Source organism: Aspergillus sclerotioniger, assembly GCF_003184525.1.
Source record: "Aspergillus sclerotioniger CBS 115572 chromosome Unknown BO94scaffold_44, whole genome shotgun sequence".
In the NCBI taxonomy this organism is placed as follows: Eukaryota; Fungi; Ascomycota; class Eurotiomycetes; order Eurotiales; family Aspergillaceae; genus Aspergillus; species Aspergillus sclerotioniger.
In genome coordinates this window covers 1-26,238 of record NW_020291034.1, presented here as the reverse complement: position 1 = coordinate 26,238, position 26,238 = coordinate 1, and the positions used below count along the sequence as shown (strand labels likewise).

At 52.9% G+C, this 26,238-nt stretch overlaps 12 protein-coding genes across 12 annotated transcripts; 5 read left to right on the top strand and 7 right to left on the bottom strand.

Annotated features, from left to right (window-relative positions):
* Window positions 1–44: 44 nt before the first annotated feature.
* On the bottom strand, window positions 45–2,445 carry BO94DRAFT_611425 (acyclic terpene utilization AtuA family protein; the record flags this gene model as incomplete). The annotated part of the gene is made up of 7 exons (XM_025616632.1): window positions 45–821; window positions 876–1,015; window positions 1,064–1,267; window positions 1,327–1,967; window positions 2,033–2,220; window positions 2,262–2,336; window positions 2,391–2,445. 7 exons carry the CDS (start codon window positions 2,443–2,445, stop codon window positions 265–267), a joined length of 1,860 nt encoding a protein of 619 aa, XP_025462164.1. The 3' UTR covers window positions 45–264.
* A 522-nt stretch (window positions 2,446–2,967) lies between these two features.
* On the top strand, window positions 2,968–4,939 carry BO94DRAFT_540182 (CoA-transferase family III). The gene is made up of 2 exons (XM_025612857.1): window positions 2,968–4,027; window positions 4,089–4,939. The coding sequence occupies exons 1-2, from the start codon at window positions 3,083–3,085 to the stop codon at window positions 4,872–4,874; spliced, it is 1,731 nt and encodes a 576-aa protein (XP_025462163.1). The 5' UTR covers window positions 2,968–3,082; the 3' UTR covers window positions 4,875–4,939.
* BO94DRAFT_300728 (uncharacterized protein) lies at window positions 4,927–7,521 on the bottom strand. The gene is made up of 5 exons (XM_025606746.1): window positions 7,400–7,521; window positions 7,202–7,329; window positions 6,853–7,130; window positions 5,600–6,794; window positions 4,927–5,549 (listed from the first exon to the last, which is right to left on the bottom strand). The coding sequence occupies exons 1-5, from the start codon at window positions 7,442–7,444 to the stop codon at window positions 4,979–4,981; spliced, it is 2,217 nt and encodes a 738-aa protein (XP_025462162.1). The 5' UTR covers window positions 7,445–7,521; the 3' UTR covers window positions 4,927–4,978.
* Window positions 7,522–7,589: 68 nt separating this feature from the next.
* BO94DRAFT_590628 (molybdopterin synthase catalytic subunit) lies at window positions 7,590–8,547 on the top strand (the record flags this gene model as incomplete). Its single annotated transcript, XM_025616048.1, has 2 exons — window positions 7,590–7,624; window positions 8,136–8,547. 2 exons carry the CDS (start codon window positions 7,590–7,592, stop codon window positions 8,545–8,547), a joined length of 447 nt encoding a protein of 148 aa, XP_025462161.1.
* A 27-nt stretch (window positions 8,548–8,574) lies between these two features.
* BO94DRAFT_628635 (SCO family protein) lies at window positions 8,575–9,789 on the bottom strand. The gene is made up of 3 exons (XM_025617496.1): window positions 9,280–9,789; window positions 8,852–9,176; window positions 8,575–8,791 (listed from the first exon to the last, which is right to left on the bottom strand). Exons 1-3 carry the CDS (start codon window positions 9,721–9,723, stop codon window positions 8,670–8,672), a joined length of 891 nt encoding a protein of 296 aa, XP_025462160.1. The 5' UTR covers window positions 9,724–9,789; the 3' UTR covers window positions 8,575–8,669.
* Window positions 9,790–10,159: 370 nt separating this feature from the next.
* On the bottom strand, window positions 10,160–13,511 carry BO94DRAFT_611400 (uncharacterized protein; the record flags this gene model as incomplete). The annotated part of the gene is made up of 4 exons (XM_025616631.1): window positions 10,160–12,601; window positions 12,919–13,154; window positions 13,344–13,407; window positions 13,483–13,511. The coding sequence occupies 4 exons, from the start codon at window positions 13,509–13,511 to the stop codon at window positions 10,300–10,302; spliced, it is 2,631 nt and encodes an 876-aa protein (XP_025462159.1). The 3' UTR covers window positions 10,160–10,299.
* Window positions 13,512–16,487: 2,976 nt separating this feature from the next.
* On the top strand, window positions 16,488–18,664 carry BO94DRAFT_300670 (uncharacterized protein). The gene has a single exon (XM_025606744.1). It carries the CDS (start codon window positions 16,662–16,664, stop codon window positions 18,324–18,326), a length of 1,665 nt encoding a protein of 554 aa, XP_025462158.1. The 5' UTR covers window positions 16,488–16,661; the 3' UTR covers window positions 18,327–18,664.
* Window positions 18,665–19,163: 499 nt separating this feature from the next.
* BO94DRAFT_300678 (Yae1 family protein) lies at window positions 19,164–20,192 on the bottom strand. Its single transcript, XM_025606745.1, has one exon. The coding sequence runs from the start codon at window positions 19,982–19,984 to the stop codon at window positions 19,349–19,351; it is 636 nt and encodes a 211-aa protein (XP_025462157.1). The 5' UTR covers window positions 19,985–20,192; the 3' UTR covers window positions 19,164–19,348.
* A 304-nt stretch (window positions 20,193–20,496) lies between these two features.
* On the top strand, window positions 20,497–21,627 carry BO94DRAFT_540175 (uncharacterized protein). The gene has a single exon (XM_025612856.1). The coding sequence runs from the start codon at window positions 20,592–20,594 to the stop codon at window positions 21,441–21,443; it is 852 nt and encodes a 283-aa protein (XP_025462156.1). The 5' UTR covers window positions 20,497–20,591; the 3' UTR covers window positions 21,444–21,627.
* A 113-nt stretch (window positions 21,628–21,740) lies between these two features.
* BO94DRAFT_540174 (uncharacterized protein) lies at window positions 21,741–22,223 on the bottom strand (the record flags this gene model as incomplete). Its single annotated transcript, XM_025612855.1, is given in 3 exon segments — window positions 21,741–22,003; window positions 22,018–22,022; window positions 22,099–22,223. Coding segments are annotated over 3 exon segments (191 nt in total), but the record flags the coding sequence as incomplete, so codon positions are not given.
* A 146-nt stretch (window positions 22,224–22,369) lies between these two features.
* BO94DRAFT_527603 (SD08430p) lies at window positions 22,370–24,573 on the bottom strand. The gene is made up of 2 exons (XM_025610393.1): window positions 22,845–24,573; window positions 22,370–22,797 (listed from the first exon to the last, which is right to left on the bottom strand). Exons 1-2 carry the CDS (start codon window positions 24,566–24,568, stop codon window positions 22,464–22,466), a joined length of 2,058 nt encoding a protein of 685 aa, XP_025462154.1. The 5' UTR covers window positions 24,569–24,573; the 3' UTR covers window positions 22,370–22,463.
* A 450-nt stretch (window positions 24,574–25,023) lies between these two features.
* Window positions 25,024–26,238, top strand: BO94DRAFT_569820 (uncharacterized protein). The gene is made up of 2 exons (XM_025614757.1): window positions 25,024–25,129; window positions 25,188–26,238. The coding sequence occupies exons 1-2, from the start codon at window positions 25,069–25,071 to the stop codon at window positions 26,147–26,149; spliced, it is 1,023 nt and encodes a 340-aa protein (XP_025462153.1). The 5' UTR covers window positions 25,024–25,068; the 3' UTR covers window positions 26,150–26,238.

Genomic DNA, 26,238 nt, shown 5'->3' with positions numbered 1-26,238 from the left:
CTTTATCAATCAAATAACCATCACCCATAGGGATATATATATGTATATGTATATCCTAAGCAGTCCCAGAGCTTGCCAGCTGACCGTAATCCTCCTGCTGATTATCGGAACCTGCCGCGGATCCTTCCCTGCGTCGCAAGGTCGGATTCCGATCCGAGTTTCCCAAAGCGGGAGGCGCCTACATACGCGTAAAACAACAACGACCGGTTTGCGAATAAACGACCACATTCCGGCATAGCAATACCATCATGGCACCGAACGGAATCATTCCAATATCTCCCCAGGAACATCCACAAACTTGTCGCGAATATAATCGACGAATCCCTTTCCAAACCCATCTAGACGACTGCTACTACTTACACCGCGTCCGAGAATCCCGTAGATGACAAAGTGTACGGCCTGGATCTTTGGGAACTCAACCCGTTCCAGGAAGAAGCTGTCATGCCAGTCTTTGCCGATGAGCTGGCGCATACGGTCTTTCGTCATGTATGATCGAAGCCATGGCCAGTGGCTGGGATTTGTGACGAAAATTCCACAATTAAGATTGCCCCCCTTGTCGCCTGATCGGCCAAGAGCAACATCCCCAAGGCGGAGCTGCGTGGTAGGTCCTGTAAAGACATGGGGATCAGTCGGGTCGTAGTTCTCTCGCGTAATAAGATCTTGATACTGTGGAGGATGACCGGTCTCATACGATCGGATATCGTCGGCCCCATGGATCAGGTTGATTTCCTCATGAATGTCGGCCTGTTTAATCAACGCTGGATAGTATGCAAGGAAAGGCCGCGGTATGGCTGTCCGGGTATCCAGTGATGCATGAAACCCTACACATGTTTCCGTGAGCCATTTACTCCCAGCTGAAGGACATAGAGACGTACCAGAAAAGTGCTTGAGAGAAATTTCCTGCATGGCCTTTGCCACCGTAAGAACAGCGCTCTCATAGCGGGAGGTCACGAATACTCGAAGATAGGTAGTGCTTTCGCCCTGGCACATTGGATTCCATGCGGGTGTTCCAATTCTAAGAGTGTTAGACTCTGGAGCATAAACGTAGATTGATCGAGATTACCTCTGGAATTCCAACGTCTCCAGACTTCTTTTCGCTTCTTCGGGGAGAAAATGGAGTATTTGCCGTTCGAGAAGATCCCACTTTTTCCCTGTCGCAAACCCCGTTGCATTTAGCAAGAGTTGGGCCTCGTATCCTCCTTGATAGAAGACTGCAAGCTTGGTGGTCGCCGGTGGTGGGAATCCTCGAACACCGGATACACGTACCCTGCATGCGAATCAGCATGACATGTAGAACAACGGCCCGTTAGGGTTAGGAATACTCACCGATCTTTGCTCTCCTCCTCGATATTCACCTCGGCAATATAAGCGCTAACATCACTATTGAGATAGGTCGTTCCCTGGAGTTCGTAAAGGAGCTGACAACAGACAGTATCTGCACTTACGATACCTGGCGTACCTGAGTGTTTAGTGATAACGCAAGTGCCGTCGGCGTCAATCTCAGCGATAGGAAACCCCGGGGCCACGAGGTCATCCAGATCATACCTATCAAATCCGGCAAAGTTGGCGCCCGTCACGTATGCAGAACATTCAATCAAATGCCCAGCAATTAATGACCCAGCAAGATTGTCGTAGTCTGTCTCTGACCAGTCATGCCAATACCAGGCTGCTGCTATAACAGGGCTTGCGTCTGCAACTCGACCACAAATGATAATGTCGGCGCCTCGACGCAGGCCATTCACAATGCCACGAGCTCCCAAATAAGCATGTGCAGATATCATGGGGATAGGTTTCTCATTCTGCGTGTTCAAAAATGCGTATGTTAGATCCGACGGTACGACATTAGGATTCCCCGAGTCAAGATGACTTAGTTCTTCCTTTGTGGTGGGCATGTTCGGTCCAACGTGGGAATACAAGTCATCGCCTAGAAGGTATGCCACACGGAGATCCAGATTCTTTTCGGAAACCTATCGCAGATGAAGAGGTCAACATTTCTTATCGGGCTTCCCTCGTACGGAACCAGGGTATTTACCAGAGCTTGAGTCTTCAGGGCAAGAGCTTTGGGATCCAAAGCGCCACCATTAATGACCACTCGGATACGCTTCTGTGCAATAACATCAATCGTCTGCCGAAGTCCCTCCCAGGCAGTTGCTTCGTATCCTGGATGCTTTCCATCTCTCCAGGCCTGGGCGTTGTTGGCAAGGTTGACTTCTAGTCGGGCTTAGCAACAAACTAGACAGATGGGATTGGGTTTCAATTACCTGCGAGGTAATCTCCCGTAATAAGGTCAACATCGCCGAGTGTTGCCTGTCGATACATCTCGTATGCCGGATCCCCTAACACATAGCATCAGCCTTGGAAGGAAATGTTCAGAGCGCAAGTGGAGGTACCATGATACCCGGAGCAGTTGGCCACCCTAACGGGGCGCTTTTCAGAAGACAACATAGGAACGGCTTGAATGATGATTATATTCAATTGAACTGTCCCAGAGTTATTGACAGATGGAATTCCATGTTTTGTTCTGAAATCCGATCGCGCCTTTTATATTGCGATACGGTACCGTCCTATTTGATGGACACTCGAATAGAGAACGGTAATCGGCAGAATGAATGAATACCATGGGCCATATTGACCAGGGATTCGACTTTGGCGGATTTACCGGCCTGTCTGTATTCCGAATAGGGTTATGATTGACTCGCAATGCTCCGAGCCTGGTGGTCCGTGCCCGAAGATATCGGCGAAAGTGAAGGCTCCCCACATCCATAGTATGGTAGGATCGTCCAGGAATAATTCAGGGTAGATTTTATTGGCCTACGCATTTTCCTTTGAGCGATTTATCTGCTGCAACACGTCATCTGGTGGACTGATCAGGCCCCCTGTTTGCCAGTGCCGTGGGCCACGGGCAATAATGCCCGCGGGCCGTGGACATTCGCCCTCCGGTCCTATATGGAGATGGCAGCAGCCGCAAGGTGGGCTGCTGTCCTTTTCCCATAATTATGAGTTCCGTCCCATTTCTTATTGCTCTTCTGTTCATTCTGTGGATTTCATTATCGACAACCTTCCTGCGATGAGGATAATCAGCATGACAGCGACCCACGAAACCGTTCCCGGAACCGAGGTGTATGGGCCAGGGACCTTCATTGACAAGAATGTTCTCCCAGTGCCTACAGATGCTCGCCGTGTATTCGAGGTTCTCGCTTCACGAACCCCCGGGTTCACCAAGAACAAAGCAGCATGGGATACAGTCCACTTTGAAGGTCGGCCGGAGCCCATGGTTCAAGGTCCGATCAAGTCACCCGTCATGGCGGCTGCATTACATGCCATGGCAGGCCTTGTAGCTAATGAGCTTTTGGAGCTTCGAGATGGAAAGACCATCACCGAGAACAGCGTTACCATTGACACCGATCACGCAGGCATTTGGCTTGGCTCCGTGTTCACCACATATATCAACGGCTCCGACGTAACTGCCCTGGCACGGTCAAGGAGTCTGGGTACACTCTTCAAACAAGATTTCGACCAAGGCTTTGGCAAGGGGATATCGAGTCGGGCAACGGCCATCTATCAGACCAAAAATCCCCATGTGTGGTACCAGCTTCATGGTTCACTCGATGCAAACACTGCTCTCGGGTCCATGGGAATCAACCCCGATGTGGCCTTCAACACACCTCAAGAATATTACGACTATATCCAACAACATGTTAGCAAGTGGACGCCTGACGAGCTTGAAATGCACAATATCCGTCATGGTCTGTGCGGAAGCATCTGCTATTCTCCAGAGGGTTGGAGGAAGACAGAGTTCGGAAGACGACTATCCAAGCATCCGTTGATCAATGTGACAGCCGAGACCTATGCTAGGCCTACGCCTCCAGTACCTCTGATCAAGAGCCTGTCAGATAAACGGCCGTTGGCTGGGGTTAAAGTCCTGGAGATGGTGCGTATTATTGCAGGGCCACAAATCGGCGTTACCTTGGCATCCTACGGAGCGGATGTGATTCGGGTGAACTGCAGCAGACTTGCTGACCTTAATGTAAGTATAACCACAGTCCGTGCGTACAGGAAAGCCCACTAACAAGGAATTCCGATTTCAGGCACTCCAACTAACTCTCAATGCCGGAAAAAGAACGGTTGATTTTGACATCACCAAGACAGAGGACATGGAACGGTTGAAAGAGCTCCTCGCAGATGTCGACGTCTTCATCCAAGGATTCCGAATGGGTTCGCTGGACAGAAAAGGACTCGGTCTCCATGACATGCTAGAGATGGCAGCTAGGAGGAACAAGGGGATCGTCTACGTTGATGAGAACTGTTACGGACCCGATGGCCCATTCGCCGAGCGTCCTGGCTGGCAACAGATTGGAGACGCTGCTTCGGGTAGCTCATATGTTATGGGACGGTCCCAGGGGTACAAGGATGGGAAGAGCGTGCTTCCGCCACTTCCTGTATCTGATATGATAACGGGTCTTGTTGGTGCCGTCGGTGCGATGATCGCAATCAGAAGACGGGCAGTAGAGGGAGGCTCATACCATGTTCATAGCTCCTTGGTTGCTGCGGATACTATTGCGTTGGAAAAGGAGATAGGACTATACCCCCCCGAGGTCGTGCAGGACACAATCAAACGGTGCGGGTTCAAGGAGATCACCCCTGACCAGTATGTGACTGAGATTCTGTTCTCGGTCATTGATGGCTGGAAGAAGGGACTCCCTCACTATCTGGATGAGAACTCGAGGTTCATGACGACATTTGAGGAGGGGCATTGGGGTCGTCAGTCACTTTTGAAACCTGTTCCAAGGCTGGGTGTCGAGGAGTCGACGCCGAGGTGGACTTCTCCTCCAGTCCCACACTGCCACCATGACAGGGATATCAGTTGGCTTTGAGTAGCAACGATGACGAGTTCATTGGAGACAAATAGATAATAAGCCAGTTTGAGGCGGATGTCAATGTATATTCCTAGATTGAAGGCTGCTAATAAGAATCTCAATCAAACATCAGGCACGTTTACCTCTGGTGTGTCCCCACCTGGAACAACCGGAAACGAGGGAACACCAGGGACAATATCCTGCCAATTCCAAAATGGTGGCAGAGACCACTGCCAGTTTGGTGTCACATCGTACTCGGCTGCGAGAGTCGGGAATTCAATATCAGGGTAAGGAGCTTGCGGTAAGATATTCATAGTATGTGCAGAGCCTTCATCCAACATAGGAGCGCTGCTTGATGATGTCGATAGCGTATTATATATGGGATAGCCTGCTGGGCGACTGGTACCCTCACGGATTCCATCGGGTGCAGAATTCTCCTTATTCGCCCCGACCATTGGCCGAGGGCCTTGCTGTGCTGTCATGATGGCCTGTCTAGCAGAGCGTTCCAGATCCGAGCACATGCCCAATATGTAGTCGACATAGGTACCAGGCTCCTCAGACGCCGTATTCGCGAGGAAATTAACAATATCCCTGATCATTGCAAAGTCAACCCCAGCAAATGAATGTGTAGGGTTTGTGAGCAGTCTTAAGGCCAATGGGACGGATGCTGCCGCAGGAAAGTAAATCACATTCCTTTTGACGAAGATCAGCTCGGAAACTCTGGGAATGACGAGAAGACCAACCACTTATAGGTAGAACCAAGTAAATTTATGTGTGAGAGAAGGGCCAATGCAGAACGTGCTGAGTCGAGGGAGCGTGAAACAATGAGAGAAATATCTTCGTCCCTTCCGTTGCTAGGTCGCTGGGTGGCGTTTGCTTGAAACATGCAAACCTGGTAGAGGTTGGAGTAACAGCAATGGTAGGCAAAGTGCAATCGAACGATATGTTGTAAGAAATAGCTGGGTTGGCAAACAAATTCGCGCTGAGGTTGAAGCCTTGGAGGTACAGAATTCTTCCATCTCAAAAGAAGTTTTGCACAAGACTTTACTTCTTCAATCACTTTCTCGCTAGTTTGTCGACGAATGGTTACCGTGTAAAGGTGTCTATATACATGCCGCTGAGCCAGGGCTAGTTGTACGAGTAGACGAAAAAAGTTGATCCTTATACCATCGATACTCAGTATGCCCTTTCCATCCGGTGGATCCTCCATCGGTAAAGATGTATCATAATCTTCAATATCTTGGATTGGCGGGCGACCCACTCGTATGGAAATATCTGAATCCAGGAAAAAGGCGATCCAGAATGTTCTTCGCCTTTGCTCGTCCTCGAATGAAGTTCCATGCGCGGGGCTTCTATGCAGTCCGATGGATTGGGCAAGGCGCATTGCCGCCGCCGCAAACATAAAGAGAGCTTGAGGATTAGGTGTGCCCTGGAAGTATAATGCCAGACCCAGAAGTCCTTGGACGGCAGAAAGGTCGGTGTTTCGAAGGAAAACATCGGTGACGGCATTTAATGCGTTCTTGACATGCCCCAACGACCTTTTCCAGTTGTCACTTCCGTCAGGAGACGCATGTGTCCTTTCTCTGTATGACATGGCTAGGACAATGTTGAGTGAGATCCACCATGATGCACTATCGTCAGGGTTCCACGAGTATTGTCTGTTAACGGCCCTCATGAAGGATGCCTCATCAAAAAGTGGGATCGCCTGGTTGAATGTTGCAAAATATTCTCCAAGAACTTGCATTGTCACATGCTTATGTGGAAGGGGTTCAAAGCTGCGTCTCTCCGGGCCATCTTGAAGAATACTAGGCACCCAACTTGTAAGTGGCCATGCACTAGAATTTCGTTGGGGTGCACGTCGCCGCGCTGCCATCTCTGTCTGGTTCTCAGGCCCACTGACTGTGGCATCGGACAGAGCGGAAAATGCAGAAGATGCTCCTATCTCCGTATTGATGGTCAAAATGAGAAAGCAATTTGGACAGAGGTTTCAACCAACCAAAGTAGCGCGTTCTGCCGTCTTGGGCATTGATAATAAAAGATTGATCCTTCTCATGGCAATCACTGGTAGGGTGAATACCGTCCTCTGATAACATCTGACCGGTCTCAGAAGGATGTATTCCTTGGGCCGGGTGTTCCAGCTCTCTATCTTCAACAGAAGGTGATGTTGATTCTCGAGGCGTCTCCGCGTTCCGCTGTTCATTTCCAGGCTTGCTCAGACTCTCTAATTGCGCCTGCATTCTTTCGATCCGTTGCTCGAGCTCCTCAATGTATGCCCTGCCAATTACCAAATCAATGATTACTTGAATTAGAGAGACTTTGGCTGATAAGTCATAGGCTTGACTAACCGACTTCCGCGATTCCGGCGTTCTGCAACATCTTGATATGCACACGGCAAGTTGAAGGCATGGCAGGGTGAGCAAGCAGGGCGTTTTCCGTCACATTTGACCTTTTTACGCCGACATGTATTGCATGCCTGAATGTGAGTTCGTAAGTGCATTAGTGCCCTTGCTGCGAGTAAGAGTATAGAGCACCCGCCTACTCACCTTGGCACGCCGTAAATTCCTCGTAGTTGATTGTGATTCGCTCATCTTGCCTCAATTCCGCTAACTGTTTGAGTACCAGAAAAAATGAGACATTATAGACAGGCCCTGACGCCTAATCTACCAAATATTCGTGGAGTTGAATGATACGGAAGATCTCCAATGGCCAATGAACTTTGCAAATGAAGCTAAAATGCGCGTTGTAGAGCCACCGGCCGGCGTTAGAACGTACTAACCCAAAACGGAACTAGTATGTGGCCATCCAGTGGGACGCAGCTGCCACACCACCGCCTTCCCTTTTGATTAGCTCCCCGCAGGACCCTCGATGGGTGATAAGGCACGGCGCCGCGGAACTATCTTCCACACCAAGTTGTGGCCATTTCGCATTCGAATTCTTTCAATCCTTTCTCTCTTCCCTCATACACTGCATTGTATTGCATAGCCTATTCTACCGCTGTGTCAATTTTCCTTGTCATCGACCTATAATTCCCCATATCAACAACCTACTACCATCGGAATTTCCACCAATATATATCCCCCCATTATCACAAACACCTCAATCCCACGAACCAACCCCTCACCATCAACCAAACCACCATGTCAAACGTCCAATCTCAAGACCAATCCCAACCCGACACCATCCCACCCCATCTCGACCCCCAAACCTACCCCGCACAACCACCAACCCAACACTCAACACCCACATCCACCTAACCTACGACCCCCTCGACCCCACCAGCGCGCTATCCAAAATCTCCTCCCCGAACGCAGGCGCCAACATCCTCTTCCTCGGCACAACGCGGAACTCCTTCGAAGACCGTCCCGTCTCTACGCTAAGCTATACCGCGTACCCGCCTCTTGCGCTGAAGACATTGTCCAAGATTGCCGAAGACGCGGTGACGAAACACGGGCTGCTGGGTGTGGTGATTGGACATCGATTGGGCGATGTGCCTATCGGGGAGAGCAGTATTGTGATCGCGGTGAGCGCGGGACATCGGGGGGCGGCGTGGCGAGCGGGCGAGGAGGTGCTGGAGGAGTGTAAGGAGAAGGCGGAGATTTGGAAGAGGGAGGTGTTTGTTGATGGGGAGGGGGAGTGGAGGGCGAATAGGGATCGAGATGCGGAGGGGAAGCTGAAGGTGGTGCAGGGGTGATACTAAGGATTGAGGGTAAGTGGGCATGCTGAATGGAATGGAATGGAGTGATGCTAATTGACAGTCTTATTTTACAGTCACAGAGTAGGGTATTGTCTATGATACACGCCCAGTGAGACGAATCAGTCCTTCCTGAGCGGCTTTCCCTCCCGCTTCCAGTCATTGATGTGTTCCATGATCGTCCTCGTGGCCGTCTCAGGCGTGTCTTGACGACCAATGCACTCGACGAAGTCATTATCGGGATCTATAAACTCAGTCAGCTTCATACCCCACAAACCACCCCAGAGGACAGCCAAAAACCTACCCATAAGATAGAAATAAATACTATGATCCACCAAATAATCCTCCCCAGGCTTAATATCCCTCGGCGTACTAAAGTACACCCGATACTGCTTGCAAACATTCTTCACCTCATCATACGTTCCCGTCAAGCCGATAATCCCCGGGTGAAACTCCTTAAGATACTCGCGCAGCACCTCAGGCGTATCTCTCGCCGGGTCACACGTAATAAACACCGGCAGGAAGATATTTTCGCCCTTGGTAGCCTCCTTCACCTTATCAATAATCTCCGCCATCTTATCCAACTCATCGGGGCAGATATCAGGGCAATGAGTGAATCCGAAATACACCTACACCAACACCCCATCAATCATCATTAGCCACAATCACTAATCCCTACTCCAACCCTCCCCCCCACCCCAAAACCACAGCAGAAAGAAACGGGATACTCACAAAAGCATACTTCCCCTTCAAATCCTCTGCGGTGAACTCCTTCCCATCCAGATCCTTCAACGTAAACGGACCTCCCACTCTCGGTTTCCCCACTCCCTTACTCATCTCCGCGATACGCTTCCTCTCCAATCTCTCCTTCTCGACCCGGAAATAGATAATCATGCCTCCGCCCGTCAGCACGAACAGCAGCGCCGATTTCCATGAGAACGGGCCCGTCGAGTGCCGGGCCTTCATTTGGCCCATTGTGCGAGCGCGCAGACAAGCAGGCGAGGTTGAGAAGGAGCGGGTGGAGGATAGGATGGCATTGTTGGAGCTGAGGCGGGAGATGGGGCTGGTGGTGGTGGTTCTGAGCGCGGTCTGGGTCGCGGTGCGTTCGATGGGGAATAGGGTGGAACGGGATGCCCGTGTGAGAATTCGGCTCATGGGCCGCATTGTGGAAGCCATTGTGGTGTATTGGCGGTTTGGGGATGGCTGGTTGCGGAGTTTTCGCGTGGAGGGTGTCGGAGACTGAGCGGAGGTTTAGATGTCGACAGCTCGGTCGGTCCGGAGACATGTTCCTTGAAAGGGTTTAGTGTGTTGCCTGAGGCTGCAATGGTGTGAATCACGTGGGGGTTGTTACAGTGAGTGAAGAGAATACGCGGTTGATTCATCTATGAATGACTTGGAACTGATGTATATCCGTGGTCAAGATATTATGAGTTGTAGAATTACAAGAATTACACCCGCTCCTGCCCAATGACGCCGGTCTGTCCAAAGCACTGAGAACCAAAGACGTACATGCTCGGTATGCAATTTATTGCTCGATAGGAATCTGGTCGCCGAAGGAATAGGAAACGCGGGTTGATATAATAGCACAAACGAAGTATAAAGTGGAGAAATCGGAGAAGCGACAAGTGGTATTCTGGTAAGATGAAGCGAAAGGCAATGCTAAATTTGGTATAAACGATAGCAAGAAGAAACTCGCGTCTTTTTGTCCCAAGGACTGTTGAAAACTGTATGTACGGCGGCAACAGGAGTATCTCACTGTACACTTCGGCTCGCCAAGCTGGCACGGCTGGGAGTCGTTCGTGGCTCCTCTTCTTCGATCACATCGCTGAGACGCGTAGGATGACGGTGGCGTGGGGTCATCGACTCCCAACCCGTCCCTACGCCCCATCCTGAGCCACTATAATCGACGGATGGGATGCCTCCATACATGGATCCCGAGGTCGCGGGCATAGAGGTCGGGGGGTATCCGCCCTCTTCCACTGACCCCTGCTCATAGTCGTCGCTCCCTTCTGACATCGCAGGTGGATACGCAGTAGCATGGCCCTGAGGGTTGCGACGGTAGCTGCTACCAAGTTCCTCTTCGCCTTGCTCGCTACTGGCAACGCTGGGGCCGTACGAGCGGTCGTCATTCTCAGATGTTGGCCGAGCAGGATATGTGGGCTCCTGCTCATAGAAATGCCCAGGGTATGGTCTCTGAGCTTCTGTTGATGTGGATGCCGGCGGCTCCTGGAGAGGTCTCTGCCCCTCAACGAATGGGTCGGTCCCGGTGGGAGAGGCAGGGGTGTCCGCATAGTACTGGCTTTCTGTCACCCCCGTGGGCTGTGGGACGCTCTCACCCCCCGCATATGGACCTTCTCTAGTCGGTGGGCGATTGGAGGTCTGCCGATGAGGGGGGCCCGGGATCATGGGTACAACTTGGACTCCTCCGACCAAGGTGGGCTCTCCGTTACGCAGGGAATTGGTCCGATCCCGCTCTTCCTGTTCGCGCCGACCCAGCTCTTCCCACGCCCGGCGGGCCTCTTCCTTGGAGATTTGCAGCTCACGACGCATCTCCTTCAACAGCTCTTCAGCGCGTACCTTGTCGCTCTCAGCCTTTTGCACCGAGGCAAGCGATTCGGCCCGTGCTTGCCTCTCGGCCCTGACTTGTCTCTCCAGTTCTGCTAGCATTTCCTTCGACCGTTCCTGCTCGGCCCGAGTGTCAAAGAACCAACGCTGGAATTTCCTCTCCGACGAGGCGCGCAGGCGCTGCAGCTCCACCACGGCATGAAAGAGATTGGCACCCGCGGCAGAGAGATCAGTCACTTGGCGCGCCATTTGCTGGTTGAGAGGGTCGAGGGCTTCATTGTTTTGTTCAAGCTTGCGAATCCAATAACCAGTCAAGCCCTCCCAGTGAGATGACAGCGTTTCCCATCGCTCGAACGCGTGTGGAAATGGAATGCGGCGAGATTGCTGGGATTGCGGATCCGACGAACCTTGAGCTGGCTGTTTGAGGCCCGCAGAACTCTGCGGGGCATTTTGGGGCGGTTGGGCTGGATTGGGTGGTCCGGCTGATGTGGTCGGTCGACCATGCGTTCCAGAGACCTGGGCTGGGGCTTGAGGATCTGGTCGCCTTGTGGTTGTGGAAGACCGCTCTGGAATTGGCGCCCTTCGTTGTGAAGTTCTGTCACCGGCAACGCCAGCAGCATAAGTTTGAGCTTGGCCCGGGGCCTTATTCTCCTGCTGCTGCCTGTCAAATCCATCCTGCTCCCGGTCTCTCGCCTCCTGTTCCGCCTTCTTGCGAGCTTCTCGATCCCGGCGCTGTCTCATGATGTCCGTAGGCGTCCGCACACCACTTGGTGGGTGTGGGTTAACAGGGACCGGGCCCTGAGCAGCCCGAGAAGACCCATTCTGAGTACGGCCATTGGCTCCAAAGCCGGTCGAACCAGAGGGACCTGCTACGTCAGACATGGACGCATTCACTTCCTCCAAATCTAGCGTGAATGGAAATGGTTTGCGAATTGCCTCCTCCAAGGTCCAAAGTATTGCAGACGCTGTGCGCGGGGAGACTCGGGTCGACCTGTTGGGCCAATATGATCCGCCTGGCCGCTGGGAGTAATCTTCAAATTCCGAGTCGACGTCTTCGTCGTCTTCTTCAGTTTGCGCCTCGGAGAGTGCGGGACGCAATCCAGCGAGTCCGCTTGTCGGCTCCGAGACGGGTCGCACCAACACAGGGATAGTCTGTTCTATGTGAGACGGGCGCCCGGAAACATCTACCGAGGGAGGTCTCTGGAAAAGCCGGGATGTTCTCCGCAACGAACGAGGACTTCCCAAAGCGCTCGAGGGTCGAAGTGACGGGTGGGAGATGGGGTCAGGGAGGGTGTGGGAAGCAGCCTGCTGCTGGCGTTGCGGTGGAAAGGTCGTAAGTGGTGTAGGGTCGTTCACTTCGTAGGTATCGTTAAAGGCGCCGCGATTGCGATGAGACACCGCTGAGGATGGGAGTGAATGGAACGGAAGATGCGACGACAACGTGAGAATGGCACTCAGCCCCCACGAAATGGGACCAGGAACGCGGGCCCTGCACGGTAGGTGGGCTTGTCAACGTGTCAGGAGAACTGCAGAGCTCCAACAGATTCCAACTAGAAAGAGGGTCTCCAATCCAGCACAGATTGAGCCCGCCGCTGATGACGGGTAAGTCAGTACGAGGATGCTGCAATGTGGGTATTTTGATTCGAAACACGAAAGGACAGCACAGGGGAAAGCAAAAGCATTTCAGAGCGAGCCACGCAAGTGCGAGCGAGCGAGGGTTGAAGGCAGTGGCTGGTCGAATAGGAAGAGCCGTCGCAGAATTACGATGGCTGGGAATCGGGGGACGCTGCAACAACGGGATCTTACCTGTACCTGAAAGCGCCCTGCCAGACCGCAACGAGCACCGCTACAGGCTCGGGGCCGTCATGGAGCAGAGCAAGGCAGCCCAATGGCTCCGGCGGATAATCGAGGGCCGGATTACGGCGGTCTGAGTTGTATGGACACCAGCCAGCTGTGAGGCGGGCGACGGAGGAGGAGGAAAGGGAAGGAAAGTGAGACGGGAAAAGATCGGGCAAAACTGCTGGAAGCGCCAGTTTCTCCCGCTACCAAACTTCACCCCGATCTGCGCTTTCCACCCACGAAAGCACAAGATCGATCCAGGTTCCGAGTCCGACCCAAGCCTTTAAGAAGGAGGGGACATCGATGGCATCGATTCAAGGCAGTACAGGTCCAGGTAAGCCACCCCTACGACACACGCCTTACCTTCCCCTCCCGGGTTTCAGAGGTCGCACAGATGAACTACGATGATTCAGATAGCCGTTGGTTGGACAACAAACTAATCTGTATCTACCCAAGCTGATCAATTGGTTTCAATCAGGCAATATTTGTGTTGGGTTCCGAACCCAATGCTGATGGGCTTCTAGAACTTACTTCCTGGCCCGGCTGTTACTCTGTATCATCCGCTCACCTCCCACCGGAGAGATAAACTCTTACAGCGGACGGAATGATATCAGACCGCTGAGATAAATTGCATCATGGTCCCATCGGAAAAGAAATATATATAGAAACCAACGCTAGTCAAGCCTGGTCGTTGCAATGGCCCAATCCTGGGCTATGTGCTGGCGATTGCTGATGGGGTTTTAGTCCCAAGCCATGATTAGGTAGCTGCCAACTAGTGTACCTGGCCAGTGGCCAAGGCACTCGGTCAGGTCGCGGTCGCTTGCGATGATTCAGGCTCCTTGTTTAATGACGCCCATTTGCCGCTTGAAGGTCCAAGGGCTAAACAGAGGCAAAGGGCTAAACAGAGGCAAAGGGCCAAACAGAGGCAAAGGGCCAAACAGAGGCAAAGGCCCCTTGATGATCTGTGTGGATTTTTCGAGAGCCTGGCCAGGAAAACTGAAGCGACTCCACCCGATCTCCATCCAGAGCACAGACCCGATGATGACGATGGAGCGTTGGCTATTCTTTCACGGTCGCACGAGCAGTACGACCATACGGAAATATATCTAGACCGATGCCCTTGAGAGGACATGTGAATGGCTCTCATCTGCGTATCTGCAAATATATCACTAGCTGAACTAAAGTAATTTCAGTCATGTCGACTGGCCCTGGTGATCGTGCGTTCTAGACGATCAGACCGTTAGTGAAAGACCTGCAAACTCTCGGGATAACAGCACAGCGCAACCTTCTTCCAAGGGACGAGTCACAGCAAGGGCCATCCGAGTCGGGTATTAATTGAGTTCAAGGAAAGCAAGCCGTCCGGCCCGGTTTCAGACCTGTCGAAATGCCTTGCAGCAAGTCTCACGTCCACACCATCTCTTCTACTGGGATTGGCATTATTGCATCATGCCCGCCGTACCAGCACTGTGAATGATGCGGTCTTCTCTTCGCCGCATCGCTATCACATAGGTATTCGGGGCCCTACTTTACTACAAAAATTAATTAGAAGTGCTGGGAAGCCAAAGACAGGCATGGGTGGCCCTGCACACAAATACGGAGTAGTCAGCTCAGCTTTACGTGCAGCGAAAATGTCCGGCAGCGAAGAAATCCGGCAGTTCAAGAATGCGTCGGCTTCAAGAACCGGCAGGATTGCGCATCTGCCCGTGCTACCCGTGAAGAACCTCGAGGAAAGATGCAAAGGAACCGGTGGAATGGTTAGATTGCACGGGGTGATCCTGCTCGCAAATCAAATGAGAATAGATGAGAATACGATAATCTCCGGAGCGCTCGTTGCACCTACACAGTCAACATACACAAAATTTCCTCATTCAACGGAGGTGCAAATTTATATGTACGTGTGACCGGCAGAGCGTTGGAGATGCATGAGTAAATGCAAAACCGCATTGTCATGCACAGGCCTCGGAATGCGGGCCATGCAACTTCTGCTTCCCAGCGGTCTAGATGCTGTTGAGTTTGCACAGGCTCTCGTAAACTACTCCTTCAGCCTATGCAGACAGCAAGTTGGAAACACGAAAAGGGTCATTCGAACCGAGGGGAAGGACTCTGTGCTTGAACTCAAACTGTACCACTGGATGGTGACAAATCCAACATATGAAGCTCACAACGTGCATGAATGAGATTGAGCTTGGTAGGAAAAACCTACCGTCTTTCCTATTATGCACTGATTGAACGGTGTCATTTCGCCCACGGGGTCGAAGATTGCCAAGGATAATAATGAATACGACGCTGAATCTCAGTCTAGCAGCAGACAAAATCCGTGCAAAAGGAATAAGATTGAGTTATCAGGGCAATATTCTGCAACCTCACCAGCAAGGACTCTCGAATCTCTATTGGGCGGCAAGCCAACCTTCGGAGAATAAATGCGTGGGGGTAATGCCTTCTTATACCCAGACCACGCTCGGTGCTCGTCCAAGCCGAACAGACAAGGAACAGCAGATCGCGTTCTCCAATGCCAGCCTGCAGTATCGCAGCAACCTGGAATTCCGGAATGCGGGTCCTGACATAACATCTTGTATAGCCAATCGACGCGGTAGCCTGGTGCGATAGGTCTCAGCCACAACGATGGAGCTTCGCAGTTAGATCGTATATCGCCGGGAACCTAGACTACAGTATAACTTCCACCACTTTCACTTGTAAGATCGCGCCATCAAGCGCACAACGAGTCGAGGATACTGGCAAGGCCAGGCCAAACGATCGGCCGCCGATCGCCACCAGAGCCGTGGTTGAGCGCGCGCTAAGTTAGCGGCTGATCCTGGATGGCCCCGGAGGTCGGCATGTCCTAGCGCTGGAGATCTCACATTTGCCATCACAACTCCACTGCGTCTACCAGGTTGCTGGGAGCGCACCCCAGCCGGTGCAGAATTCCAGCCACGATTCAAACCCGTCTGTTTACGAGGCTCAGCACCGACCCAACGCGGTGACCTCGAGCAATGGCCTCGAGCCTGCTACGGGCCACTTTTGACCTAGCGGGACACATGCAGAGCCGGCCTCAATCTGCATGCAGCCCAATTTTTGAGCTGCCAAACTAAACATTGGGGTAGCTGAAAGCCCGAAAGATACCAAGTCGCGTCAATTGATACATTGCCAGCACCCTGGCGGCCAAAGAGAATAGGTGTTGACATTTCTCCGTTTCAGTCCGCTGAAGCATCCGAGGAACGACACAAAGTTATAATGGCAACATAGCGAGTCAGAGAAACGGAACCCCGCGTCGACAAAGTTGCGGATCGGTATTCCGGAGGCTCCCTTGCTGTGGCATCGATGGCCTGCCGCCTTGCTGCGCTCCATCCCTACCGAAGGGGCCATGTAAGGTCTGATAGGTCATTGGAGTCTGTGCGCTCGGACGTTCGAGCTTTGTTTACGCCTTTCTGCATTGGCATGCGCCGGTGGTCCTCCCCGACCTAGCCACCAGGCCAGCAATGGGTCTGCCCTAGCCCAGGAAAGGCATCACAGTTATTTTTGGGCAAGCTATGTATAAACATATCCCCTCCGCCCTTCCTGCTGTGTGGTCATTCTCATTCCTTTTTTACGTTACGTCTCTCGTTGAACCTGTATTTGAACCTGTGGGCTGCATCTGTGCGTTCCTTTACTGATGAGCCTCCTGCGTGTCTGAATGCACAAGACCGAATCCATCCTGGCGTGAATCATAGCCCATGGCTGACGGATACTCTCGGCTTCCCGGCGAACCGAACGCCTTCTACAGCAGCCGGAACCGATCGCAGACCGCAGTGGGCGTGCCCCCATCCACACCCACGAAGCGGGCTTCTTCATTCTATCCAAACAGACCCGGGATTGTAGACGAGTCGAATCCGGATCCATTCTATCTGGAGCACACGCTGGCGGGCGCCGCTCCCTGGGGGACTCGCCGGCCAGGGAGTCGCGATGCGAGGTGCAGTGAGGAGGGCTACCCATATTCGATGCTATCATCTGTGTATTCCACCGATATTCCATTTGCACCCACAGCCCGCGGTGAAGCCACGAGGCTGCGATCCAATATTAACCGATCCACACTGTCTGTGGTTGAGCTGGAGCATCAGCTCGGACTGCAACAGGTCGCAGCCCGTCCGTGGGGAGCCCCGACAGTGAATCACGACCACGGCTCATTTAGCTCGGTGCATACTGAAGCTACCCCGGACTTGACTCCTAGCAGCTCCTTCTCGTCCAACTATTCTGCTCCTATATACCCGGAGAACTTCCCACCGTCGGAGCCTCTTCCAGTACCCCCGCCAGTGCCTAGCCCTAGGAACAACGTATATCCTTGTTCGTCCACTCCCTTGAACCAATCCCAGACCACTCTGTGTACACAATCTTCCACGCCGGTGCGAAAGGGCAAGCCTCAGACCGTGGCACCCAACGCGTCGTCCGACACCCTGGTCATGCATCGGGTCGACAGTCACGACGCCCCTCCCCATCTTGGGAAGCCATTGCCATCTCTGCCTCATGGAGCGGGCAGTAACATCGGTCATTCCGGTAGAAAGGGGCCTCCTCCGCCCATCCGGCCTCCAATTGCTCCGTCAATGATCTCGCCGCCGTCTCGGATCAACCCAGTGACCATGGAGCCACACGCCTCTCATTTCGACCAAGCCATGTTTATCCCTGCCAATGATTGTCCGAGTCCGGTCCCCAGCCCGGGACCGTCGTCTCCCGCGCTTGAGCGCTATCCCACCGCCAACTCCGGGCGTGACCGACCGTCCACTTCAGCGTCGCGTGCAGCCTATTGTGAGCAGTCCGTTTGGGAATCCGACTCGGACAGCGAGACGGCGGATCCCAAGTCACTGTCGCGCAAGCCAATGGACACGCTGAAGAAAGTGCGCAGCCGGGTGCATCTGCGGGTGGCCAAGTCGGCACCCAAGCTTCAACCCACGCAGGCCGCGAGTCAGCAGACACACCCCTTGGAGAAATATCCTTCGATGCCCGATCAGCCCCCGGAGGAGCTGTGTCCATCGCCCACGCGGCACACGGTGAAGGCGCGCTCGCGAGATGGTCTGCGAAACGCGCCGACGTTGCGGCTGGTTGATCCATCCGTGACATCCTTGCCGCTGCCACAGTCCCGTCGGGGCAGTGGTCAGGTACGCGCCATCGACATTGACCGAACGACAGCGGCAGCGATGCAGGCGAAATCGCGCCGCCGCCCGCGGTCCGAGTCCAAAAGATCCCTTCCTCCGGAGCGCGAGAAGGTGTACACCTTCTGTCGCGAGGATCGGTCTGACGCGATCCTGTCGCTGGCACGGCCGCCGCTCTATAAACGGTTATGGGACTCGTTGCGGGTGCTCGGCTGCCATGGCGAAATCCCACCACGGTCTCGCAGGCCGATGTAGTTATGTGTTTTGATTTCGATAAAAGTCCACCGGCGTTGATGATGTACGGCTATGCTACGACTACCGAAAACTTACCAGCCGATGATACCGCACGGTTCTATGGTTGACCTAATGTTTTATGATGCTGAGACCCGTGATACGGGTGATGAGAATCCACGATGGATAGATACAGATCATGTCCATGTCCATGATGCGCGTATGCGCGGCGACGACTCATGTCCAATGAGACAACGATTGCGATTATTGTTGTCTACACTCTTTACTGTTATGTATACGTGTCTATTGACACATTTCTTTGCTGTCTATGTCTGACCCACGACACTCACTTACGACTCTTGACCCGGCTGTCACTCTTTGCAAGCTGCTGAGCATTTCCTACACCTACAATCTAAGAAATCATTCCTCGATGTAACCTGTCCTCTTGCCCAATTCGCATAAAGCAAAAGAACGCGCCGGATGGAAATCCCAGCCACTGGAGGTATTTGGGAAGAATGTGTGGGGTATGGCCGCGAGGGGGGCAATGAAACACTAGTTTGATGCATCCCTTGATGACGGCTGGCCAAGACATCCCTTGAGGGTGGTGCTACTGTATGACTCGTTAACCAGTTTCACCAGATTATCGGGGACTTGTAGAGTTCCTTATCTACATAGTATCAATATCTATATCCAATCTCTTGGTATCCTATATGCGGTCCGACATCCACGGGCATGTAGATGGGCATGTAGATGGGCATGTAGATGCGACGTTATCTCACGCCACACTACCATCCACACATACTTCATCCACCATCCTCACGCCAGCCAAGCTGCCACCACGTCGCGTACCTTGCAGGCCCGGCCCCGTCTCGACCGCGACAGTCTACCTGCCTGCCTGCTGCTACAGCAGCAGGGGATCGGATCCTCGACATACGCAGCCGCCGTCCATTCATCCGGACTGACATGAAGCAGATCCCGACGGACGCAGGGGCAATCATAAAAGTACCATCATCATGATCATAATCCATCCATCAATCCATCCATCCTCACCTCCCCTCCCCATCCCCCTCAGCACCCTCAATCACCTCCTTCATCTCCAACGCCTCCATATTCTCCTCCCACCTCGGAACACTCACCCTCCCCTCCCACTTCCCAACAACCCCCTCTCCCTGCCTCCCAAGCCTCCCCTCAACCTTTTCCTCCGAAGACGTTAACTCCCCCTCACTGATCCCCTCGAACACCTTCCGCACATCCAATTCCGTAATGGCTTGTTGGTACAACGCGAGGATGTGTGCGCGTTTCGCTGCCCTTTTCTCCGCCTCATCTATCCCAACAGCACCATTTGTATCCGTGCTGGTTGTAGTTGTTGGGGGCTTCCGTCCAGGTAATTGTTTCTTGATCACGGATTGGGAATCATAGCCCCGTAACACACCCTCGAGAATACCGAGGATTGTGCCGGCTCGCATGCCGAGTTGTGCGCCCACGGGGAATCCGGCATCGAAGCCGGATTGCACATGTGTGGATTTCGAGGCTTCGATGCCGTCGCGGTAGCCGGCTGTGACGTGTTGGCGGCGGAGGGAGGGGAGGTCGGAGGGTTCGGTGGGGTGGGATGCGTTGGGGTTGGGGTGGTGGTGGGATGGGGCTGGGGGGGAGGAGCCGAAGATGTCGTCTAGGGTGGACATTTTTGTTGTGGTGGTGCTGGTGATGGGGTGGGTGGTGTGGTTGTGGTTGTAGTGGTTGGTGGTGAGGGGTGATGGTGATGGCGGTGTTGGAGAAAAATTGAAGGCGGGGAAGAAGAGTGAGTGGGTCGGAGATGGTTATTGGGGGATGGTGGACTGTGGAGAGATCTATTCTTATCCATCAGGAACGATACTAATTACTATGGAGTAGATATGCAGATATTGAGTGCAGTTTGTACGGTGATTTAATTACCTGATTGCATATAACTAATGGTACAATTGATAGATATTCTCATTGGCTGTAATCAGTTGTGGAAGATGTATCATCCCCATCCAACGCAACTAAATCCTTCTGCCTACCAACACAAGGCTATACTAAACACCAACACACTAACCCGACGATCATATGATACAACTACTGTTATCTCGGAGTAATCGGACCTTAATTACCTCCGCGATCTCTTCCATGACACTAACGGATTCTATGATAGCTAGCTTACCTCCGCTATATATACTACTAGTAGTAGTAACTCAACCAACCTTCCAGTTTCCTTTCACCCACCCAACATTCACACCAACCACCACCCTCTACCCTGCAACACAACACACAATGCCCCCATCAAAAACAACAACCAGACTTCTCATCCTCCTCACACCCCCCGCCCTCCTAACCTACACCACCCACCGCTACCTCTCCACCCTCGAAGCCAAATATCCCCCCGTCGACCCAACCACCACCACCAGCCTCGCTCTCCGCACACCAAGCAGCCCAACTCAACATTGTCCGGAGATAGATGTCTACGAAGCGCGTGCAGTGCCCGTGAAGTCCCTTCTCAAGAGATACAAACATATCCTCCAAATCAATGGACAATCTCAACTCATCACCGCCGAAGACAACCCCCCAAAAAATGAAAAAGAAAGGAGAAAAGAAACCCTAACCAAATCCTGGACCCTCACTTTCCTCAACACGGCTCCCCTCCTCCACGAAGCGAGTATCTTCGGCCTGTTCTTGAACAGGTCCTACTCGCCAGGAGATACAGGCCTTACTACACTAACCTCTACACCGACAACCAAAAAGGGGGAAAGATTGCTGAACGGCATCTTCACTATTGAATCCTTCACCCCGTCCCATTCCCCCTCCACACCAAATACACTACCAGGTTTAATCCTCTCCTGGTCCATACCCCCCGAACCTATACTATTCTTCGAGAAAATGGCAAAATGGGGCTATCCATTCCGGTTAATGAGTGGCGGACGACACGAAATCGGCATTTCACCCGTATATATCCATGAAGGGGAAGAGGTCGTCGATGTACGATTCGCCTCAGCCCACGACTACGAGGTTCTAGAGTCCGAAGGGGGATTAGAATCCCAGAAAATGATTCCGAAGTGGACGGGGAGGTTACATAGAGGCTATGCTCGATTCCTTCTCCATTCTGCTATTCAGGATTTGGAGATTTGATGGGAATTGTGTCTGTCGGGCTGTTGATATTAGGGTACGGGGATGAGAGGTGTGGTTCAATTGATGATTTGGTGGGATATATATACTACTTAACCACCACAGACTAGTTAAATTATATAGGATAGAGTAAATAACTCCCCTCTCCATACATACATACATACATACATACATACATACATCCCCCCCCAAAATCCAAACCACCCCCGACAAAATCACTAGTAGTAGCAAGGCTGATCAGCCCTAACAACCCCCCACCCCCTCCACCCCCAAAACGGAACACAAACCTCCCACCCATCCCTCACAGCCTGTACCCTGCCCGTCCCATTCCCATTCCCATTCGCAGTCCCATCCCCCTCCTCACACCTCTCATAAAGACATAAATCATAGCGCGTCGCCCCGGGACTCTTCCACGAGAAACTATCCACGGAGGAAACATTCACGCTACTATCCAGAAGGTTACATCCCGCTGCTGTAACTGTGACTCCCTGGGTGTGGAAAACAGATAGTTCGAAGGAGGTGGTGTTGGGGTTGCAGCCGGGCGTGAAGAGGCGGAGGTCCCACTATCTCTTTCTCTCTTTCGTTAGTATTTTGGGGGTAATTGGGGTGGGAAATTGGGGGATTGAGGTGAAGAGGGTTATGGGGGTTCGTACGCTTTTCGGACGGAGAATGTCCAATGAAGCAGTGAGGGCTCCTGGGATGAGGGGGAGAAGTAATAAAGTGGGAATGGAAAGATGCATTTTGGTTGTTCGGTGGATGTAGGTAGGTGGTAGGTAAGAGAAGAATGTAGGCTAGGTGGGTGGGTGGGTGGATGGGTGATCATCATATACCCAGGGCCAGACCTGCAGATCAGTAACAGTCTGGTACGCTAGTGCTTCACATCTGGGCTAATGCAGGGATTCGGACCGAATTATCATCCATTCATCTACCGAGTACAGAGTACGGAGTACTCCGAATGTCATGTCGCACAATGGTCATCCGATTCTTTGCATACCAGGTACGACTCTATGCTATTTATCTATACTAATGTCTGCCCGGGGTTAATCTCCATGCCCGCAATGGCAGTCCCTGTAACTTGAGAACCGCCGGCCGGATGAAAAACACAAACGTCACCACCCCAATCACCACACACAGAATGTTCGTCGTGTAGTACCCATCGTGTTGGACATTGCAGATACCGCCTCCATTCACGCAGCGTGTCCGGTCGGGCTCCAGTGCACATGAGAATGCCTCCGTGACCAGGTCACCCTTCAGGTCGGTGGGTGGCACCGTCGGTGGAACACAGGTGGCCTCGGTGAACATGTCCACCAGCTTGAGAATAAAGTATCGAGGGAATGTACCACCCAAGTTGGAAACACTGCACATGATCAGTACGGTCCATCAGTAGGGGGGCAGAAGACTTACGTTGCGAGCATCGTCATGTAGGTACCGCCAATACTCGGGTCGGCAATGCGCGCATGGAACGCAGACACTGCCACAAACATCACCGTGTTCATAAATGTCGAAAACACATGCTCGCCAATCACCGTCAGCAGGTACCAGGTCGGGATCTGGTCGCCCGACGGGAAGATCATCACCGTCGCCTGCGCAAACACGGCCGCCACCAGTCGTCCGATAAATGCCCAGCACCACAGCCGCATCGCGGTATACTCCGTCGACCACTTGCCTGCGTAGTAGCCCAGTCCAATTTCAAACGGAAAGTCAATCAACACCACCAGCGCCATGTTGTCCTGACCGAATCCCTTGTCCAGTAGCTTCAGGCTGGTGACGCCGTCGTTGGCCTGGAATCCAATCTTGGCAATCAAATGCACTAGGATAATCGTATGGACGTGTCTTAGTTTCAGCACACTCCACATGCTACGGTACACATCCATGATGCTGTCGCGCTCATGCGTCCGGTCTTCCTTCTTCATCACCGCCAGGCAAGTAGTAACCACTAGGTACGCCCAGCCCCAGAACTTCAAGTATGTGCCCAGCGACAGCAGTCCTCCTTCAACGGGGACAGCCCGGAACCAGCGATTGGCAAAGTCGGCCGAGTTGAAAGCCAGAAACACCGTGTAAGACAGGAAATGGCCCGCGGTCAATCCAACCGTCTGCGCAGTCGATGCATAGGAAATGTTCGGTGGCGACATCAGGGTAATCGCCCACCCATCCACGGCAATATCCTGAGTGGCGCAGAAGAACACCAGCAAGAACCACCAGTAGGTAAAGTTCCACACGCCCGCGCCGCCATTGGCGCCAGCATCCTTCATCATCCCCTCAATGCGTCCGCCCATATAGATCATGGCCACGCCCGCGATAACCTGCACCGGGGTGATCCAACTCTTGCGTCTGCCGAACCGCCGACTCCAGATCGCGTCGACAATCGGACTCCACAGCAGCTTCAACGAGTATGGGTAGGATGCGAGGGAGAAGACGCCAATTTGGCCGTATGAAAGGTATGGCTTCAACAGGAACGGGACAGACCCGGTGGCCAGCCCCATGGGAATTCCCTGAAGAAAGTATAGCACGCACAGCAGCAGGAAGTTCCTGCGATCGCTGGCGGGAAGGTCTGCGAATGAGGTAGTTGTCATGGCCGGTGTCTGCGGGGTCATTGGGGGGTCATGATCGAGGGTAAAGCTGGAACGCGACATGAGGCGGTTGGCCCGCGTGGCGGTAGATTCCACGGAGGTATCCCTCTTGCGCATCTCAATCGACGAATCCATACTGTCGCTTCCGTAGCCGTTCTGGCCCGTGGCGATGGTCAGAGATGGCTTCGAACGGCGTTTCGAGACCGTGCGGCCTTTGCGCTTCATGGGGGATTGGCCACGATGGGAGACGGATAGGGGTCGCGTGTGTAGGGAGTGGAATGAACCCGAGTCGGAGTCGGGGTCTGGATCAGATGAGAGAAAGGCGGAGTCACCGGGACGATCGGAGGGGTGGTCTGTGTAATGAAGGAATCGGTGGTGTTCAGACGTGTCGGTGCTGCATGCTAGGGACTGGAGTTCCACCTCCTGAGGATGATCCGCTGCGGACGGACGATGATCGTGGGCAGCGTAGGGATCCGCAGGGACATGGAGGGGAGAAGAAGCGGAGAAAGGGGCAGGGGAGGGAGATGAGGGATGAATTGAAGGTCGGGAGGCATCCATCGACGTGGTGGAGAGTGATTGAGGCAAGCTGGCCTCAACAGCTTGGTCGTGACGGCCTCCCGAGCTTCCGTGTGATTGGTTGTTGCCGTCAATCGCCGTCATGACTTATTAATGTCGCGCATTAAGCTATCTGCAGATGCCATGCTATCAGATCGCCTTTTATATACCAGTTTTTATACGGGGTGTATGGTGCTAGCTAAATTCTTTATTCCATACCCTAGCTATTGACAACAATAAGCCACTCAACCCAACTCCCCTTTCATCCCGAACAACAACCGAACCCCCTTATCAATAATCCAAAACCAGACCCTCGACCCAGCACTGTGGATCAAACCAGGATCGTCTCCTTTCACCCGCCAATCGAGCCGCAACTCCAGAGCCGCCAACGCTCACGTGACACCAACCGTCAACAAACAAGCAAACACCATACTAGTCTACCACCACTATCACCTCATCTCCACACCAGCTCCTCACCAGCGCATTCCACCCCAACCCCCAAAATGGACCCCGAAACCCTCGATTCCGACCTCGACGTCGAAATCTCCTCCATCCGCGCCGAAAGTCCGTCCCCTAACCCCGTCCCTACCCCCACTCTAACTAACCAAACCCAATCTCATAGTCCGAACCCTCCAGCACCGCCGTCGCATTCTAACAAGCAGTCTCCTCTCCTCGCACGCCCTCCAACGCCTATCAAAAACACATTCCCTCCCTCCAGCACCAAACCAATCCCACTCCCACCGCCAACAGGAATGGATCGACATCTCGCCTTTGATTCAATCCTCTGCGACACATGCTGAAACGAACCATCACCGGATCGCGTTCTCGACGACTACGTTCCCGTTTTCGGATCCGTCGCCGAATGCCGAAGTTACGAATTTGTTAGGGGTGAGGATAGATATTTGTGATCGGGAGGGGAGGTATACGAAGCCGTATTATGTATTGTTGAGGAGGGTGAAGGGTGACAAGAAGGAGGTGAAGGTGCATAGACATACCGTGCCGAGTGTGGTTGATATGGGAAGGTTGGAACGGGGGTATTTACCGGTTGAGGGTAGTAGGCAAGAGGATGCGGAGGGGCAAGGGGAAGGGGAGCAGTTGAAGCCGTGGAAACAGAAGACCAGGAAACAGGATCTTAAAGGGTTTGTGAGGGAGGTGCGGAAGCAGTTGGTTGTATGGCACTTGAGGTGTGATGCAGTGAGGTATCTACGGGAGGAGCTGGGAGTCGTGAGGCGTGGGGTGGATGATGCGATGTATGAGGATGATGAGAGGCCGTGGGAAAGGGATATTCTTGGTGGTGGGGATGGAGCTGGGGAGGAGACGCGCATTGCGAAGAATAAATTTGGGATTGTGTCGTTGGCCCCAACGGCGTTGGAGGCAGTTTATGTCCGGGTGGAGTGGGAGGATGGGCGTGTGGGGAGGTTCAAAATCTCGAGTACGGGGGTGGTAGAACGGGCGGTGGTTATTGGGGATGCTGGACGGGATAAGTTGACCGAGGGGGTGATGACGGGGGGAAATGGGAGAGTGGAAACGCTGTTGAAGAGGTTGGGGAAACACATCGTCGCTGGGGATGGATCTGAGACCTGAGTATCTTCTTTTTGGCGTTGTTTTGTATACTAGCGAGCCATGTTTGATGTATCTGTTGATTTATGTATCCGCCTGGTTCATCAATCCAG

Bases quoted from the DNA above. Each gene is read 5' to 3' on its own strand.
- BO94DRAFT_540182 (XM_025612857.1), top strand. From the start codon at position 3,083: ATGACAGCGACCCACGAAACCGTTCCCGGAACCGAGGTGTATGGGCCA. The intron at 4,028-4,088 runs GTAAGTATAACC...TTCCGATTTCAG, and splicing joins GCAGACTTGCTGACCTTAAT to GCACTCCAACTAACTCTCAA.
- BO94DRAFT_300728 (XM_025606746.1), bottom strand. From the start codon at position 7,444: ATGAGCGAATCACAATCAACTACGAGGAATTTACGGCGTGCCAAG. The intron at 6,795-6,852 runs GTTGGTTGAAAC...ATACGGAGATAG, and splicing joins CGGCAGAACGCGCTACTTTG to GAGCATCTTCTGCATTTTCC. The intron at 5,550-5,599 runs GTTGGTCTTCTC...CTTCGTCAAAAG, and splicing joins CTTGGTTCTACCTATAAGTG to GAATGTGATTTACTTTCCTG.
- BO94DRAFT_628635 (XM_025617496.1), bottom strand. From the start codon at position 9,723: ATGGCTTCCACAATGCGGCCCATGAGCCGAATTCTCACACGGGCATCC. The intron at 9,177-9,279 runs GTGAGTATCCCG...GTGTTGGTGTAG, and splicing joins TGAAGGGGAAGTATGCTTTT to GTGTATTTCGGATTCACTCA. The intron at 8,792-8,851 runs GTAGGTTTTTGG...CTGAGTTTATAG, and splicing joins TATTTATTTCTATCTTATGG to ATCCCGATAATGACTTCGTC.
- BO94DRAFT_300670 (XM_025606744.1), top strand. From the start codon at position 16,662: ATGGCTGACGGATACTCTCGGCTTCCCGGCGAACCGAACGCCTTCTAC.
- BO94DRAFT_300678 (XM_025606745.1), bottom strand. From the start codon at position 19,984: ATGTCCACCCTAGACGACATCTTCGGCTCCTCCCCCCCAGCCCCATCC.
- BO94DRAFT_540175 (XM_025612856.1), top strand. From the start codon at position 20,592: ATGCCCCCATCAAAAACAACAACCAGACTTCTCATCCTCCTCACACCC.
- BO94DRAFT_527603 (XM_025610393.1), bottom strand. From the start codon at position 24,568: ATGGATGCCTCCCGACCTTCAATTCATCCCTCATCTCCCTCCCCTGCC. The intron at 22,798-22,844 runs GTAAGTCTTCTG...GATCATGTGCAG, and splicing joins TACATGACGATGCTCGCAAC to TGTTTCCAACTTGGGTGGTA.
- BO94DRAFT_569820 (XM_025614757.1), top strand. From the start codon at position 25,069: ATGGACCCCGAAACCCTCGATTCCGACCTCGACGTCGAAATCTCCTCC. The intron at 25,130-25,187 runs GTCCGTCCCCTA...CCAATCTCATAG, and splicing joins CTCCTCCATCCGCGCCGAAA to TCCGAACCCTCCAGCACCGC.